Source organism: Grus americana, chromosome 15 (genome assembly GCF_028858705.1).
Source record: "Grus americana isolate bGruAme1 chromosome 15, bGruAme1.mat, whole genome shotgun sequence".
Classification (NCBI taxonomy): Eukaryota; Metazoa; Chordata; class Aves; order Gruiformes; family Gruidae; genus Grus; species Grus americana.
The window spans coordinates 1,829,651-1,845,795 of NC_072866.1; the positions used below are offsets into that span (position 1 = coordinate 1,829,651).

The 16,145-nt window shown below is 70.5% G+C and overlaps 2 protein-coding genes across 4 annotated transcripts; both read right to left on the reverse strand.

Moving 5' to 3' along the window:
* Positions 1-868: 868 nt before the first annotated feature.
* On the reverse strand, positions 869-2,762 carry LOC129213473 (myeloid-associated differentiation marker homolog). The gene has a single exon (XM_054843571.1). It carries the CDS (start codon positions 2,000-2,002, stop codon positions 1,136-1,138), a length of 867 nt encoding a protein of 288 aa, XP_054699546.1. The 5' UTR covers positions 2,003-2,762; the 3' UTR covers positions 869-1,135.
* Positions 2,763-2,916: 154 nt separating this feature from the next.
* Positions 2,917-13,868, reverse strand: SEPTIN12 (septin 12). Of its 3 annotated transcripts, XM_054843511.1 has the most exons (11): positions 13,741-13,868; positions 10,156-11,214; positions 5,301-5,489; positions 4,801-4,929; positions 4,549-4,630; positions 4,315-4,452; positions 4,115-4,232; positions 3,940-4,035; positions 3,724-3,820; positions 3,414-3,465; positions 2,917-3,316 (listed from the first exon to the last, which is right to left on the reverse strand). In XM_054843511.1, the coding sequence occupies exons 1-11, from the start codon at positions 13,793-13,795 to the stop codon at positions 3,172-3,174; spliced, it is 2,160 nt and encodes a 719-aa protein (XP_054699486.1). In that variant the 5' UTR covers positions 13,796-13,868; the 3' UTR covers positions 2,917-3,171. The 3 variants fall into 3 exon arrangements, with proteins under 3 accessions (XP_054699486.1, XP_054699488.1, XP_054699487.1); XM_054843513.1 differs by lacking the exons at positions 10,156-11,214; positions 13,741-13,868 and adding an exon at positions 8,592-8,814; XM_054843512.1 differs by lacking the exons at positions 10,156-11,214; positions 13,741-13,868 and adding an exon at positions 6,174-6,327.
* Between the last annotated feature and the right edge of the window lie 2,277 nt (positions 13,869-16,145).

Below are 16,145 nucleotides of genomic sequence, written 5' to 3' on the forward strand. Positions count from 1 at the left end.
TCCCGGTGCGGCCGCCACGGCAGCCGGTCTGCGCCATCTTGTGGCGGTGGGGACCCTGCTCGGTGGCCCCCAGCGAGCCCCGAGGCGGCGGGGATGGGCCCTGGGTCATGCCTGCCCATGGCCCCAGCGAGCCCCAAGGCGGCCCGGGCGGCCCCAGGCTGTGGCTAGTGCCAGGGCAAGCAGAGGTGGAGGGAACAGCGTGGCCTGGGGACGGTGGCACCAAACCTGCCGGGATCCCCCGTGGGACACCCACCCCACATCCAGGAGCACGGTGCCAGGAGCTCTGCCTGCCGGGCACACCTTCCCCTGCCCGCTCTGCTGCCTTCTTCCTGGTACACCCGCCTGCGGTGCCGCCGTCCTCCCGGTAACACGCCTCAGCACCCCCAGCTCTGGCGGCACCGGGTGACGGCCACCCCCTTCCCCCGTGTGCCCCCCCCACCCCCGGCAGCCCCCGACGGGTAAAACAACCGGCACCGGCGGATGCCAAACCCGCTCCTGCCAGCGTGGCTGGGACCAAACCCATCGGGGCTCCTGCTGGGGTGGCAGTGGTGGTGACAGAGGACCTGGCGGGCTCTCGGCCCCCCCCTTCCCCCCAGCAGCCGCATTCCTCTGGAACCCGTTCGGCAGGGTCCTGTGCCGGTGCCAAGGCAAAGGCGTCCGGGTTGGGCTTTTCCTGGTCATGCCCTGCTTCACTCGGGTGCCGACTCAACAAGGAGGAGAAAAAGAGGATTTGCTGAAGGCTGGTGCCCCCCCCCCCCGTGCTGCTGCCAGTGTCCCCCCCAGTTTCTCACCCCGAGCCCCTCGTGCTGCTGGGGAGGACCCTGCAGAAAGCCAGGAAGGGGAAGAAAGAGGACGCGGAAACAAGTGAAAAATGACCCAGTTTAATCCCAAAGCCCCCCCACCAGCTCCAGGGTTTCAGGGGCACCCTGGTCCCCCTTGCCGGGCAGGCCGTGGGGCACCGGGCCGAGCACACCCCCGGTAGCACCCCATGGCTCTCTGCTCCGGCACGGAGAGAAGGAGCTTTCCGAGGCGTCCGGCCTCTTCCTCAGCTCCACCAGCAGCCCCACGCCAGCATCGGCACTGGCCCCCAGCTGTGTCCCACCACCCCTCGCCCCACCAGGGCCACCCAGAGCCCTTAGGAACGTGCCCTGATGAAGACCATCCTGGTGGAGTAGATCAGGTCCACCAAGTAAGCGATGAGGTTGAAGATGGTGAGGAAGGTGACCCCCAGGTCCTTGTCCCACGAGCAGCCCCTGCCGCAGTTGCTGGGGCGAACCCGGCCAGTGAATTTGCGGAAGGGCCAGAGGATGGTGGCAGTGATGTACATCACCAGGGCCAGGGCGTTGTAGCCCACCAGCATCTTCTCCAGCGGGCAGGACATGTAGGAGAGGCACCGGCCAATGGTGAAGATGATGATAAGGAGGGTGATGATGAAGCAGATAGAGTAGACAGCCACGCACCACTGCAAACTGGCTTCCAAACCGTAGATATCCAGCAAGGAGAAGATGAGACAAGCCACGTAGGCTTCAAAGACCTTGAGGAGCCCAGGCACGGTGGAGAGGAAGCTGCTGATGTCCCCCGGCTTGGCACGGGTGAGCCCCACCTCTAGGGCGTAGGCAAGGAAGCAGAGGCAGGAGACGGTGGTGGCCACGGCCTGCCGGGCACACTTGCTGCCGCTGCAGGGGCTGCTGATGAAGATGGAGGGGAAGACCACCGAGGCGGTGAAGACCATCAACGCTGCCAGCATGGAGAAAGCTGAGGTGAAGTCATCCCAGGAGAGCGGCAGCTTGGGGTAGAGCTCCAGCAGCTCCAGCACCAGCACCAGCAGCGTCACGGTGAAGCAGAAGCACCAGGTGAACATGCACCACGTCCCATAGGTATTCCCGAAGTCCTCCGTGGAGGCCACCAAGCTGAAGGCGACGCAGGACAACACGACGGCAAAGAGCCGGGTGATGCCCACCCAGGAGGTCACAGCGCGGAGGTTCACTGTCACCACAGACATGGTCCCGGCCGGCTCTTCCACCCACGCCGCACGCTGGGAAATGGGTGCTGCCGGCAGCCACTCTTATCTGGGTGCCGTGATGCAGGGGTGGGGCGCGGGGCAGGGAGCCGCCAGCCCCCCCGAGCCACCCGTGCCGAGGACCCCCGGCTCTGCTGCCACCGCCACCGCCACCACGCACGGCTCACTGGGGTGGTTGCTGGGGGCTGGCGGCAGCAGCGGCGCGGATGGGTGGATCATTAACGTGGGGCCGGGTGAAGGGTGCCGGCACTCTGGTGACGCCGAGTGCCATGGTGGGGCGGGGAGGGGGGGGCAGGGAGCTGCCACGTGCCACCATCCTGTCACCACGCCCTGGCCCTGCCCTCGAGGGGGGGCACAAAGGGGCCTTTCGTGCACCCCTGGAGCGCCAGGGGCGGGGGGGGCCACCTTGGCACCTCCGTCCCCACACCGCGCCGGGGCCGGTAGCCAGCGGGGCAGCACCCATGGGGTCCAAGGGGCTTGGGGGGGCTGCACCCAGTGGCGGGTGCCCCTGGCGGGGGGGTGCCACAGTGGGGAGCAGCTGGGTGTAGCTCCCCCCCCCCGCCTTGTGGGCAGCACTTCTGCCAGCTGATAAACGGCTCAAAGTCCGGCTGCGTCAGCTGCCACCGCTGGGCAGGGCCGTAGGGTGACAGTGGGGAGGGGACACGCACCCTACCCGCCCCGGCCACCCATGGCACCACCAGCGCCCTGCCGGCAGCATCGCCGCTTCCGCAGGGCGCCTGGCCGGTGCTGGCACTGGCACCCCGGCAGCACTGGGTGGTGGTTGGGGGGGGGGGGGGGGGTGTCTCGCCCCACAGCCCCAACAGCCAGAGTAGCACAGGAGGGTGGTGGCACATCAGAAGCGAGGAGTCCAGCAGGAGGATGATGACGGTGAAGGCTGAAGGCTCTGGGTTGACCTTTAATGTCGCGCGGAGTCCAGGGGGTCTGTGCCGGTGGCGGAGCCTGGGTACGAGGGACCTGGGGGCCCAACCCCGGGCAGCCCGGCACTCCCGGGGGGGCTCCTCACCCCAAACCAGCGAGGGCTCCTCGCCCCAGGCAGGGTCTGGGCACAGCCACCGCTGGGCAGGGGACGGGCACTGCCACGGGGGTCCAGCAGTGGCTGCGGGGGGGGGGGCGGGGGGGTACACGGCGGCTCAGAGGTCGTTGCCGCCCTCGCCCTTGCCGGGTGGCCCATTGAGGAGGCTCAGCGCCGGCCGGTTGCTCTCGTTCAGCCGCCGCACGCGGTAGCTCTCGTAATGGACGTTGTGGGTGATGTCCTTCAGGTCCTGCAGGTGGGACCTGGCAGCGGGGAGGAAGGGCGTCAAGTCACCGCCCCCCCCGACCCCGCCATCCCCTCCGTAGGGTGCCAGCGCCCCGCGCCCCGTCCCCCGCTCACCGGATCAGCAGGTCCCGCAGGAGGGGGAACTCGCAGTGTGCCGGATTCTCCACTGCAAGGCAAGGCAGAGCGGGCAGCGGGGCTGGCAGGGTGCAGGCAGGAGGGCACGGCAGCGGAGGGGTGCCTGGGGAGCGCGTCCTGGCAGGCTCCGGGTACCACCAGAGCACCGGCACAGCTCCACGCTGCCCGCCCCCTGCTCAGCACCCCCTCAGGCGAGGATGCACCCATGGGTGTTGCTCCTCACAGGCGTTGGGCCCCCCCCCGCCCCCCGTGCCTGGGGAGGGCTGGGGGTGCAAGGGGCTCCGCTCACCTTCAATGATGCCCCACTTGGTCTTGCGGCCCAGCACCCGCTTGCCGTTCACCTGGTGCTCCTGGTCCGCCCCCACCACGGCGAAGGGGATCTTCTCCTGCGGGCGCGGAGGAGTGCGCTCACCCTGGGGTGCTGCTGGGCTCCCCCCGGGGGTGTCTCTCCACCACCGTGGTCCCCAGAGGCCAGCACCCCCAACCCCAGCATCCCGGCACCCACCCGAATCCTGTCGTTCAGCGCCCTGTCATCTGGGTCCTGGTCGAAGTCCTCCTGCGGGTACACGCTGATGGCGTGGGTCTTCAGGTCCTCCTGGATCTGTGGGATATGGGGCATGAGCTGGGCTTGGGGGGGGGACACGGGGCACCCCGGGACCCCCTCAGGGACCTGCCCTCACCCGTTGCTTGAACTCTGCCCGTTCCTCCAAGGTGAGTGTGTCGGCTTTGGCGATCACCGGCACCACGTTGACGATCTTACTGAGCCGCCGCATGAACTCCAGGTCCAGTGGGCGCAGCCTGCCAAGGACCACCATCACCCCAGGGTGATCCGCACCACCAAGCAGGTAGCACCCATGGGTGCTGCGTGTTGAGCACTCACCAGTGACCCGTGGGGGGGACAAAGTAGACGCATCCGTGGACCCGGGTGTCCGGGATCTTCCTCTTGCGGGTGATGAGGATCTCCTCGCGTAGGTACCTCTCGTACTGCTCGTTGATATATTTGATGATGGGGTCCCAGCTGGGGGTGAGGAGTTGTGGGACGGCATCCGAGTTCAAACTCCCACCCCAAATTGCCGCCCACCAAGCCGGGATGCTGCACCCGGTTGTGCCCTACCAGTTCTCATTGTTGATCTGGTCCCCAAAACCTGGCGTGTCCGTCACCGTCAGCTTCATCTTCACACCCTTCTCCTCAATGACTATGGGGCAGAGATGTGGGTCAGCAGGGACCGAGCATTGGGGAGAAGCAGGAGACCGGAGGGAGGGGGGGGTCTGAGGCCGCAGACGCGGCCTCAGACCCCCCCCTCCCTCCGGTCTCCTGCTTCTCCCCATGGTTGGCAGGACATGATGCCCATGGTGGTGACCTTACCATGGGTGACAGACTGCAGCTGCACCGTCTTGGGGATGCGTTCCTCCTGGCCGGGCTGCGAGGCTTTGCGGCTCACCTTGGACTTGAAGAGGGTGTTCACCATCGTTGACTTCCCCAGCCCGCTCTGCCCTGCGGGGACGCAGAGACCTCCGGTTTATCTCCCCCCCCCCCACGATAAATTAATTCCCCCAGGGCGATAACACCTCGGCACCTATTTGGGAGCATCCCGGAGGTTGGGATAGCTCCGGTTCATCCCTCCCATAAATTTATTCCACCAAGGTGATAACATCTTGGTACGCATTTGGGAGCATCCCGGCGGTTGGGATGAGCTTGCCCATCAGCACCGCTATATTATCAGGTACAGGATGTTGCTCCTCTTCTATTTATTGCTGCTTAAATCCCTTAAAAATCCCTTAAAAGCATGATCTCCCCCCGGCACGGCGGCATCGGAGCCAGGATTCCCGCCCCAACCACGAGCAAACCCCACGCCTGGCACTCACCCACAACCATGATGTTGAACTCGAAGCCCGTCTTCATGGTTTTGATTTTCATCTGGTCGAGTACGGCTTCGATTCCCACGTAACCGAAGAGCTGGCAACCCGCAGGGCCGGATGCCGCGGTGAGGGGTGTCTCCTCCTCCGGCACGGCCGGCGGCTCCATGCTGTGCTCCTCGGGCTCCAGGCTGCTCCCTGCATGGGTGGGCAAAGGCGGGTGAGCCTGGACCCCCCCCTCCTCCTCATCCACCGGCTCCGTTGCCCCAGCAGCAGCCGGCCCGGTGAGCACGCAGCCCCGGCACATTCCTGGCAGCCGGTGAGGCTCGGCATGGCAACGGGGCACGCCAACCCCCCAGCACCCCACGGGTGGAGGGGGACAGGGAGGTGCCGTAGCAGCATCCTTGGGGTGGCCGTGCCACCGGGCAGCCCTGTCCGGCCCCCGCGATGCCACCGGTTGCTCTGTCAGGTGGTTGCACCAGGCACCGCCGGCACCCTTCGCCCGGCCCACGCTGCCACCCACGCTGAGGCCACCTCCCGCGGCACCCGCTCTGGCCCTGGCACACCCGGGGGGCTCCGGGCACAACGTGCCACCCCACATCGTACCCAGGCACCGGCTGCTGCCGGGGTGAGGGGCACCCGCCTGCGGCCCCGGGGGTGCTGGGGACGGGCACTGCAGGCACCGGCGCAGCCCCCAGCCCCGGGATCTGCAGGGTTTGCTCGGGGGGGGCCGTGCCCGGAGCGCGTCCCAGCCCGGGGGCCACCGGAGCCCCGCGCCCGCCCCAGCCCTTTGTGCGGCAGCGTGGGGGGCCCCAAGCCCTTTCTTCCTCCTCCTCCTCCTGCTGCTGCTGCTGCCCGGCACAGCCATTGTTCAGGTCCTACCTCAGCGCCGCCGTGCCCTCGCTCAGCACCCCGCTACGGTCGGGGGGGTCCCCCAGGCGCCATCAGCGTCCCCATCCCCATCAGCGCCGCAGCCCGGCCCCCTCCCCTCCGCCAGCCCCCGGCTGGCACCAAACCCGGCTCCTGCGAAGCTGCCGCTCCCACACATGACCAGCATGGCAATATCCCAACCCCCTCCCTCCCCGCCCCCCCAGTCCCCCCCCCCTTCCCCCCCCACCACAGCCAAGCCCCTGCGCCGAGTTTGCCGGTTGCCCGGCGCGGTGAGGGAGGTGCCCACCCGGCACCGCTCGGCCTCCAGCCAGGCTGGTGTGGATGGGGACCCCAGCACAGGGGGGGGGGTGTGTGTCCCCCCCCCCCCCCCGGCATCACAGGGGTGCCCCCCACCCCCCCCCATGGCATCCATCACCCCCACGGGCGGCTGCGGTGGCACCGAAGGTGAGCGAGCGGGAGCGCTCGGCTGCGGGCACCATCCCCGCTGGCACCCACCGGCTCCCCGGCACCAGGGACCACCCTGCCCCATGCCCCCCCCAGCAGCACCCGTGCCCAGCGGCGCAAGGTGAGGGGTGGTGACCCCGCCGCCCACTCCGCTGCCGCAGTGCCCCACGGCGCCTGCGTCCCCCCCACGCCGCAGCCTCCCTGCCTGCCACATATGTGCCAGCCGGTTCTTGGCGTCGGCGAGGCTCGCGCGGCAGCTTGCCGATGGCCGAGGCTGCCGAAGGAGCCAAGCCGCCCTGCCGAGGCTGCGGCCACGTGCCACGCTGCCTGGGGACGGGGGACACGTGGGCACGGTCCGGCCTGAGCCAGCCTGGAGGGGCCAGGAGATGATGGAGCCGAACGTGCCCATCGCCACAGCAAAAGCATCCTGGCTGGTGGGAGGGGACGATGACGACACACCCACCACCCTGCGCCCACCCGTGGGTGCAAACCCGCCGCCTCGCCAGGGCGACAGCAGGAGCGTGGCCAGGCAGCGATGCCCGGGGAGGGTGGCGGGGTTGGGGACAGGAGCACCGCGTGTCCCAGCTTCCCCTGCGCCCGCGGGTCGGGGTGTTCCTCTAAAGCGGCCAAACAGCTGGGGACTTCCTGGTGACAGCGGTGGCACCCGGGGCGGGGGGGGGGGGGCTGAGGGCAGGCAGGGTGCTGCCGCAGCAGAGCTGGGGTGCTCCACAGGCAGGCAGGCAGGCAGGGAGGGGGGACCCCACCTGACGCTGACCTGGGCACACGACCGCTCCTGGGGGACACCAGGGGCCCTGCACCCCCACCCCGGGCCCTGCCAGCCCCCGGCGGGTGCCAGGACAGATCTAGAACCGAGTGATGCGGCCGCTGCCTGGAGCCACCCAGGGTGACCAGCCACCACGGGTAGGGTGCAGGCGTGATGCTTGCACCCCCCACCCCACCTCCCTGGGGTGCTCCCCGAGGCTCGGCACCCACGCAGGGGCTCAGCCGTCGCCCACTGCCTCGTGCCGTGCCAGCAGCACCGCCGAGCAGACACAAACAGCCGGAGGGGGCGGCGGGTGGAGCTGGGGGGGCGCGTGGCGGCGCCGGGTGCCGCACCCACAACCACCTCCCCACGGGGCCGGAGCCCCCAGCGTCCCTGCCCTCGGTGCCGAAAAGACCCGTCGGCGATGGCCGGCATCTGGGCAGCCGCGTGGAAGCTCTTCGGCATCACCACGCGCCTCCCGGGCTAATGGCTCCTGCAGCCAGACCTGTTCGAGGACTTGTTAAGGATGCTCTTATTTTCCAGGCAGGGACGAGTAATCCCGGGTCCGTGGTCTCCTCCATGGATTTAATTACTGATGCGGGGCTAATTGGCCGGTTCCCTGGGGAAGCCTGTAATAAGGCTCCAGGGGCGGAGGGCGCTGGGAAAGGATGAGCCGGGAGAGGAGCTCCTGGCCCGGCTGCTCACCGTCACGGCAAACCGGGCATCGCCTCGGCCGGGGAGCGCACCGGATGGGGAGCGTGTGGCTCCAGATCGGTGGGCACAAGGGAACCGGCCCCTCCGACAAAGGGATGGAGGATTTGGGGGATGCGGAGGGAGAGGTGCTCACCACGCCGGCAAAGCGCCCACCGTGGCTCTACCCACCCGGCCAAGCATGACCCAGAAACACCGGCACCTCTCCCGGCACCGAGCACAACCCCAGGGGACGATGGTGACAATCCCCATGCGTGGCCAGACCTGGAGCCAGCCTGCCCAGCTGGCCGCACCGCAGGCAGGAGCCACGGCACAGGGCTGGGGGCCGCCGGGAGCCAGTGGTGAGCAGAAGCAGAAGTGAACCATTGGGCGAAACTGCGCACCCTGCAGCGCCGCCCGCCCGCTGGGGACCGGGGGGCTCACCCTGCCCCGGCAGCTGCACCCCCCTGCCCGCACGCCACCCTGCCCACTGCCACCACGGCCGTCCCTACCTGGGTGAGCCGGCCGGAGCCGGGGCTGCTGCCGCTGAGAGCTGGTCACCGGGGCCAAATGGCTCCTGGGGTGCAAGGCGGGGAGGGCGGCTGCAGCCCACGGCTCCTCCTCCACTCCTCCTCCTCCTCCTCCTCGCCCGAGGCCCTGCGTGGGTGACCCAGGCGCTTGCTCGGAGTGGAAGTGAAAGGCAGCGGCCGCCGGCTCGCCTGGTGCTTCCTCCCACGGGGCACGGGGCCGCACGTGCCACGCCACCCCACAGCCACCCACGGGTGCCACCGGCTGGGGGCTGCGGGGGCCTCCCGCGAGAGGAAACGGCGCATCCCCACCTCTTCCTGGCAGAGGAACCGCTGTGCCCAGGGCAGCGCCTGCCAGTCCCGTGCCATCTGCAGGGCAGCCGGTGCCCACGCGCTGCCTGCTGGCTCGCGCCCCGCTCCGCAGCCTTGGCACGCCGCGCTTGGCCACCCTGCCAAACCCCTGTGCAGTCCCAAGCGCCATCACCCTGTGTCCCCGTCAGCCGGCTCAGCCCCGAGCACCATCCTCTCCACGCCGGCCAGCACCGCGGGCAGTGCCGGGGCAGCCGGGCCGGCTGGGCAGCGCGGCCACTGGCATTGCTGGGGGATGATTCACCCCAGCCCGGAGCAGATGTATGGATGCCTTCACCGGCGTCAGTACTTAGAGCCCGGCGACGGCGGCTCTCATGACACCCCTGCGAGACGGGCAATGAGCCCCAAGCACCTAAACAGGGAGCACCAGCGGCGGCAGCCGTCTCCCGGCCACCCCGGCGCCCTCCAGCCTTCCCTGGAGCAGCTGCCGGGAAGGGGGGACGGTGGGGGGCCCCCGCCCCACACTTGGGGACGGGGCACGGGCTCACCGGTGCCTGCACCAGCGCGGTGGGAGCCGGGGGCACGGCTGTGCCGGGGAGCCCCATGTCCTCCCCCCGGCACGAGGCGTGCGCCGAGCACGCCCGAGCGCACCTTGGCCCCCCGCCACTTCCTCTGCCCCCGCGGGAAGGGAGGAACAGGATCCAACCCCGTGCCAAGGCAAGGAGGGATGAGAGGGGAAGAAAGCGCTGGATGCGGGACAAGATCGTGGCAATAGCCGGCACGCGCGGGGCCCCGGCGCTCGGCGCTGCCGAGGATGGATGGGGCACATGTGTCCCGACCTGTTTCCCCACGCCGGGGAAAACAATTAGCGCCGGGGCGGTGTGGGAAGCTCGCCAGGCACCCCGGGGCTGGGTGGGATGGGAGCCCTGCCAGCGCCGCGCTCAGCTCCACGCCGTACAGCCCCCCCCCCCCCGCTACACGCTGTGCGCCGTGCCAGGCGGCATCCAACGCCCCGTGGCCCCCCCGGCACCGGTGGGGAGGAAGGGGGGAGCTGGCGGGGCTCATCCTGGCCGAGTTGTCCCCAGCTTCACCACGGCCCCGCATCAACCCCGTCTCCAGCATCGGCAGCGCCGGGGTGGCTCAAGGCAGCAGGGCTCACCGCGGGGGGGAGGGAGGGGGTGGCAATGCCGCGCCCAGCGAGGGGGTCCCAGTGGGGAGAGGGGACAGGAGTGAGTCCTACCTTGCTCCGGCGTCACCGCAGCCTCGCTGGGAGCCGCCGCTGCCGCCACGCAGGGTCCCCTCGGCCCCGCCAGCCCAGCGCTGAGGGGGTTCGCCCCGGCTCCACCGGGCATTGCCGGGGTCCCCAGGGCCGGCACCAGCACCAGCCCCCCGAGGAAGGTGGGCTGGGAGCTCACTTGCACCGTCTGCGGCTGGGACACCAGCTTGAACGGGGTGGGCTGGGAGGCCGGTGGCAGCGGCAGCCGCTCAGCCCTCCCCAGGCAGGGGGTGGCGGGGGCCGGGGCTGCCCCCCCTTGGCCCTGGGGGAGCGGTGGGGGCTGGCAGGCCGGGCCGGGGCTGGCCCCCAGGCTGACCTTCAGCTGGGGCCGGGGCAGCGCATGGGGGGCCATGTCCCACCCCCCTGGCAGCCGCCCCCCCGGCCCCTCGGGGAGCGCGGGCAGCCCCGGGGCCGCCTCGGTGCCACCGCACGGGGCCAGGGAGGAGGAGGAGGAGGAGGAAGGCTGGCGGGCATGGGGCTGGGTTGCAGGGCTCCGGGTGTCCCACGGCGGGGGGTCCGGCGGAGGGGTCCCCATCCCTGGCTCCTCGGCAATGTGCAGGTCCAGCGCCGGCAGCGAGCCGTGGCTGGCTGCGACCCCTCGGAGAGGATGCTCCAGCTCTGCCGGGAAGACGCTGCCGTGGGACGGGACCTTCTTCAGGCCAGGGCCGGCAGCCAGGGGGGTGCCCAGCGGCTGGGGGAGCGCAGGGCTCTCCGGGCTGGAGGATGAGCTGCGGAGGCTCTCGCCGTCGCTGCCCGGCCCTGTGGTGAAGCCCCGGCGGGTCTGGAAGGAGGCTACGCGGGCAATGCCGGTGCCGTTGGCTCGGCTGGCAGAGAGGCTGGTGCTGAGCCGGCTGCGCAGCACGGGGCTGGGAACCGGGCTGGGGCCGGTGGCGGTGCCCGAGCGGGGCGGGTGGCCAGGCTGCAGCGGCCGGTGGCGTTCACTGGTGCCCGAGGGCAGCGGGGAGACCGGTGGGGAGCTGGGCGCCTCGTCCCCATCCTCCACGTCAAACGACTTCTTGAGTGCTGGGGACAGAGAGGGAGACAGACTGGCGTGAGAGCAGCACCCGATGGCACCCGCAGGGCTCTGCCCCCTCCCCAGCCAACCCCAGGGCCCCCCCCCCCACATAGACCCCCAGCTGTGCCGCACCGCGCTGTGCCAGCACCCAGAGATGCGCCCCGGGCAGCCGGGTGCCAAAGGGCCGCGTGTGAGCCCGTCCCGCATGAGAAACCAGCTTGGCGCCGGCGGCCCCGCGGCCCTGCCACATTGTTCACCGCAGTTTTTATCATCGCTCCCCGCGGTTTATCTGCGCCCGGCTGGCCGGTGCCGCCGGCTCCCCATGCAGCACACTGCCTGCTTTATTCCCCCTGTAAGGGATCTGGTCCCGAGTAACTGGATCCCCCCCGCCCGACCCTCTCCCCCTGCATCCATCCAAACAGCCATGCTGGAAGCATTCCTGCCCCCTCATAGGGCATTAACCCTGAAGCCTACTGATGGCAAGGCAGGCCAGAGCGGTTGCTACGTGCAGCAGTAACGTTACAGTCCACGTGGGAAGCTGCAGCCATGCCTCCCATGTGGCTTTGCATGGCCCCGGGGCTGCTGTTGGTATGAATGTGCCCCCCACATGGACACACACCCCTCCATGCCACCCTGGGGCATCGTGGTGCCTGGCTCCAGTGCAAAGCCTCCTGCCTGAGCGGCCTCTTGGTGCTTGGCAGCGGTGGGGGGCCCTGTCCCCCTGGGCATCGCGGCCAGCTGGGCATTGCCACAGCAGGTCTGAGCAGCCAGGACCCCCCCCCCCCCCCCCCCCCCCCCCGGAGCCCCCGCCGGCAGGAAGCACCTTTACGGGGCAGCCATCCCCTCCCTCTCTCCCTCCCGCCGCAGCACCGGGCCCCTCGGGAGCCACGTTCCGTTTGGTGCCGGCAGCTGGTTGCCCGGCCCCTGGGAGAGCGTGGGGGGCCCAGGCCCCCGCCGGGCAGCCTTCCTCGCCCCCGCCGTGCCCCGTTGCCAAGCCACGCCGGCACATGCCCCAGCCTGCCCCAGCATGGCATCTGCCAGCACGAGGCCACCCTCGCCCTCCTCTTCCTCAGCCCCGTGGCTGCCGCCCTGGCTTGGCCGCGGTGCTGGCAGCCCCAGGGGCAGCGGGGCAGTGGGGGTCCCGTCCTCGTCCCCTCCCCAGCTCACTCCTGTGCCCGGGGCTGGGCAGGGGTCAGGGGCCGGGGCGCGGGTGCCGCTAATAACAGCTCTCCTCCGGGCAGGTATTTCTCCAGCTGGTCCTGCCCTGCTCCACTGCCGGGGGCCATGGGGACACAGGGATGGCGGCCCCCTCCCCGCATCCATCTCACCGCTTCGGCACTGCCGGGGACACGCCAAAATGCCTCCTTTCACCCCAAACCTGCCCCCCGTTACGGGTCATGTCCTCACCCATCGCTGTGGCTGCCCCGACCGTATCCAGAGCGATGGGCAGAGCGGGGGGAGCAGCGCCCGGGGGATGCAGGGCGAGGTGGGGGGGCGGCAGGGGGCTTGGGGGGATGGGGAGGGAGGTGGGGGGGGTGGCAGGGGTCGGGGGCGGCCCGGCAGCGGCGGGGTTAAGGTGCCCGGGGTAGGTGCACACATTCCTCCCCGGCGAGGGCAGCAGCAGCCCCGGGGTCGGGTTTCGCCGCCCGCCCGCCCCCCCCTCCCGCCCGGCCCCGGCCCCGGCCCCGGCCCCGGCCCCGGCCCCTCCCGCCGCGGCCTCCGGGAAGCGGCCGGGGATGATCGCGGGCAGGAGAACCACAGCCCCGGCCCGCTGCCTCCTGCGGCACGGCCCCCCCGGGGGCAGCGCGGCGGGACGCGGCTCCCGGCCCCCTCCGCAGCCCCCGGCCCCCCCGGGCGGAGCTGGCGGGGAGCGCAGCCGCGGCTCGAAGCATCCACACGCGGGGGGTGCCCACACGCACACACGCGAACACGGGGGGGGGGGGGAGTGCACACACGCACCCCCCACCCTCCCTGGAGCGTCTTGCAGTGCCCCCCCCCCGCACCCCCCGCCATCCCCACCCTGCACCCCCTCCCCACGGGCGCAGCCCCCGAGAGCACCCACGTCAGGCTCCCCCTGAGGGTGCGCCCCGTCGGGCACAACCCAACGACCCCCCCCCGCGGGACGCACCCCACCGTGCGCAGCCCCCGAAGAGGGTGCGTGGGGAGAGCAGCCCCCCACGATGCGCAACCCCCGGGGACATCCTCCCCACGGTAGCCAGCCCCAGGGGGAGGGAGGGGACGACGACGGGGACGCAGCCCCCCACGATGCCCAGATCCTGGGGAGTACCCCATCCCACGATGCGCAGCCCCCGTGGGGCATCCCCCCACGATACCCAGCCACCAGGGAGGGCGACGGCAGCCCCCCACGATGCTCAGCCCCCGGGGGACATCCCATCCCCCCCAAGACGCCCAGCCCCAGCAGCATCCCACCCCCCCCCCCGATACCCAGTCCCGAGTGGGGGTCTCGCAGCCCCCAGAGGTCACCCGCGGGTGGGTGTGTGTGTGGGGGGAGGGTCCCGCAGCCCCGGCCGCACCTTCGAAGTCGTTGAGGATCCCGTCCAGGTGCTCCTTGACGGAGAGCCGGGCCATGCCGGGGCGGGGGGGGCCGGCGGCTGCCGCCCACTCGGGACACCCGCATGGGGGGGAGGCGGCGGCAGCGCCGGGGGGAGCGGAGCGGAGCCGCGGCTGAGCCCGCCGAGCCCCGGGACGGGACGGGACGGCGCCGGCTGCCCTCGGCGGGGAGGGGAAGGAGGAGGGGACCGGCGGGGGGGAGGGGAGGGAGGAGGGAGGGGAGGGGAGGGGGGAGGTGCTGCCCGCGCCCCCGCCCCGGCCGGACCCCCCCCCCCAATCCCCCCCCTCCCCGGCTCCCCGGGCCCGGCCCCCGGAGCTCCGCCGGCCCCGCCGCCAGCCCCCTCCCACGGGCTCCGCTGGCCCCATCCCACGGGCCCCACTGCTCCGTGTCCGCTGGCCCCGCTCCACGAGCCCGGCCCCCGCGGCTCCCAGGACACGGGGATGCTCGGCTCGGCTCCACAGCGGCCGGGGACACGCGGGGACAAGGCGGAGGGGGGGGGGGATGCCCCCCCTCTCCCACGCAGCCCTGTGGAGGCTGGCAGCGATGCCCGGAGCTGGGGACCCCACGGCCAGGGCAAGCCAGGGGGGTTCGCCTGCGTGTCCCCCCACGGCGCTCCCCCTTCCAGGGGCGCACCCGGCTTCTACCTCGGTCCTGCTCGCTGTGGGTGCTGCCTGTGTCCCCACCGTGGCTGGGGGGTCCCGGGCGGGCTGGGGGGTCCCAAGCGGGCTGTGCACCGCAGGCCTTGCTCCCCCAGGGATTTCCAGCTTGGAGGAAGAGGAGAAAAACACGCTGGGGCGGGCAGGTGCCTGTCGGTTCCTCCCGGGTGGGTGTGTGAGCCGTCCCTGCCAGGGGCCGTGTCCCACGCCGCAGCATCCCTGGGGACCGGCTGCAGGGGTCCGCGCTCCCCGCGAGCATCCCGGGTGGGCCTGCCTGCAGTGAGGGGCTGCACTGGGGCTGCCCCCCCTTAGCCCTACGGGATGCTCAGGATGGGGGGGGGACACGACATCATCCATCCCCCTTCCACCCCGGCTGCCAAGGGTGAACCCCATCCCAGCCCCATCCCGGGATCGGCAGCAGACGTGGAAAGGGAAGGAGCTGGAAATCCCTTCTCCAAGCAGGGGTCCCGCAGCGCGAGCTCTGCTCTTCACCACCCTCCAGCCGCCCGGCCCCGAGTAAACACCCGGCGGCTGGAGCACATTCCTGCGCTGGGCCCGGGCTGGGGGCGCAGCCGGGCCCCAGCCCCACGGGGTCCTGCCGGATCCGGCCCCGGTGCGGTGTCCTCGCCAGGGATGCGGGACACGGCCGCGGTGGCCCTGGTCGCAGCCAGGGTTTGGGGGTGTTTGAAGGTGCCCGTTGGGTCCCTGGGGAAGGGTCTGGATGGGGCCTCACCAGCCGCCCTGCGGTTTTTGGGTGCTGCTGCCCTTGGGGTCACGTCGGGCAAGGGCCGGATCCAGGGCAAGCTGGGAAAGGGCGGCTCCGCTTTCCCCACAGCTTCGTCCTTTCGTGGCTCGCGCGGGTGCAGCGACAAACCCACCGAGCTGGGTCGCAGGGGCCGGAGGGCGGCAGGGAGCCGGGCTGGGTGCTCCGTACCGGCAGAGCACCCGTTGCCCACCCTGGGGCTGCAAGCGCCGAGCGCTGTGCTCCTGCCGTCAAGGCCAAGAGCAGCGGGGAGGCACCGGGACCCCACGTGGGGCAGCTGGCGCCCCGGGCACCACGACCAGGGTCCGACTCACGCTTGGTGCCCGCTGGTTTCCCCCGGCTGCGGCCAGAGCATCCCGCGATAACGAAGGGAGAAGCTGGAGCCCTTCAGCGGTGTTTGGAGCAGCGTTTCCGAAGCAGCTCAGCTTCCCCGAAGGAGTTTTGGAGCTCCAAAAGCTCCACAGATCTCTAACCCTATTGGAAATATATTTACTGAAATGCATTCCATTTTTTTTATAATAAATAACTCGGAGCTGCCTGCAGCTGCTCAGAGACTCGCTAGCACGGTGCTGAGCCCCCGCCGCGCCGTGGAAGAGCAGGCCGGAGCAGCTGAAGGATGCGGAGCTCCTTTCGGGCTTTTCTGGAGCAGCTTAGAAGAGGCTGGAGAGGTTTCAAGCCATTTAGACCTTTCCAGAGGACGTGCAGAAAAGCTTGAGCGCTTCCGAGCGGCTACAAATATTTTTTTGATGAGTTTTAGAGCAGCTTTGGAGCAGCACGGAGCTGTTTTGCCGTTAGTTATGCCTCTTCGGTGTCATTCGGAGAGGGTTTAGGGTGGTTTCGAGCCGTTTGGAGAAGTTCAGAGACGTTACTGAGAAGTTTTAACGCTGTTGAGAGGTACATTGGAAAGGGCCGGAGGAGTTTCAGGGGCCTTTCAGAGGGTGTTAGAGC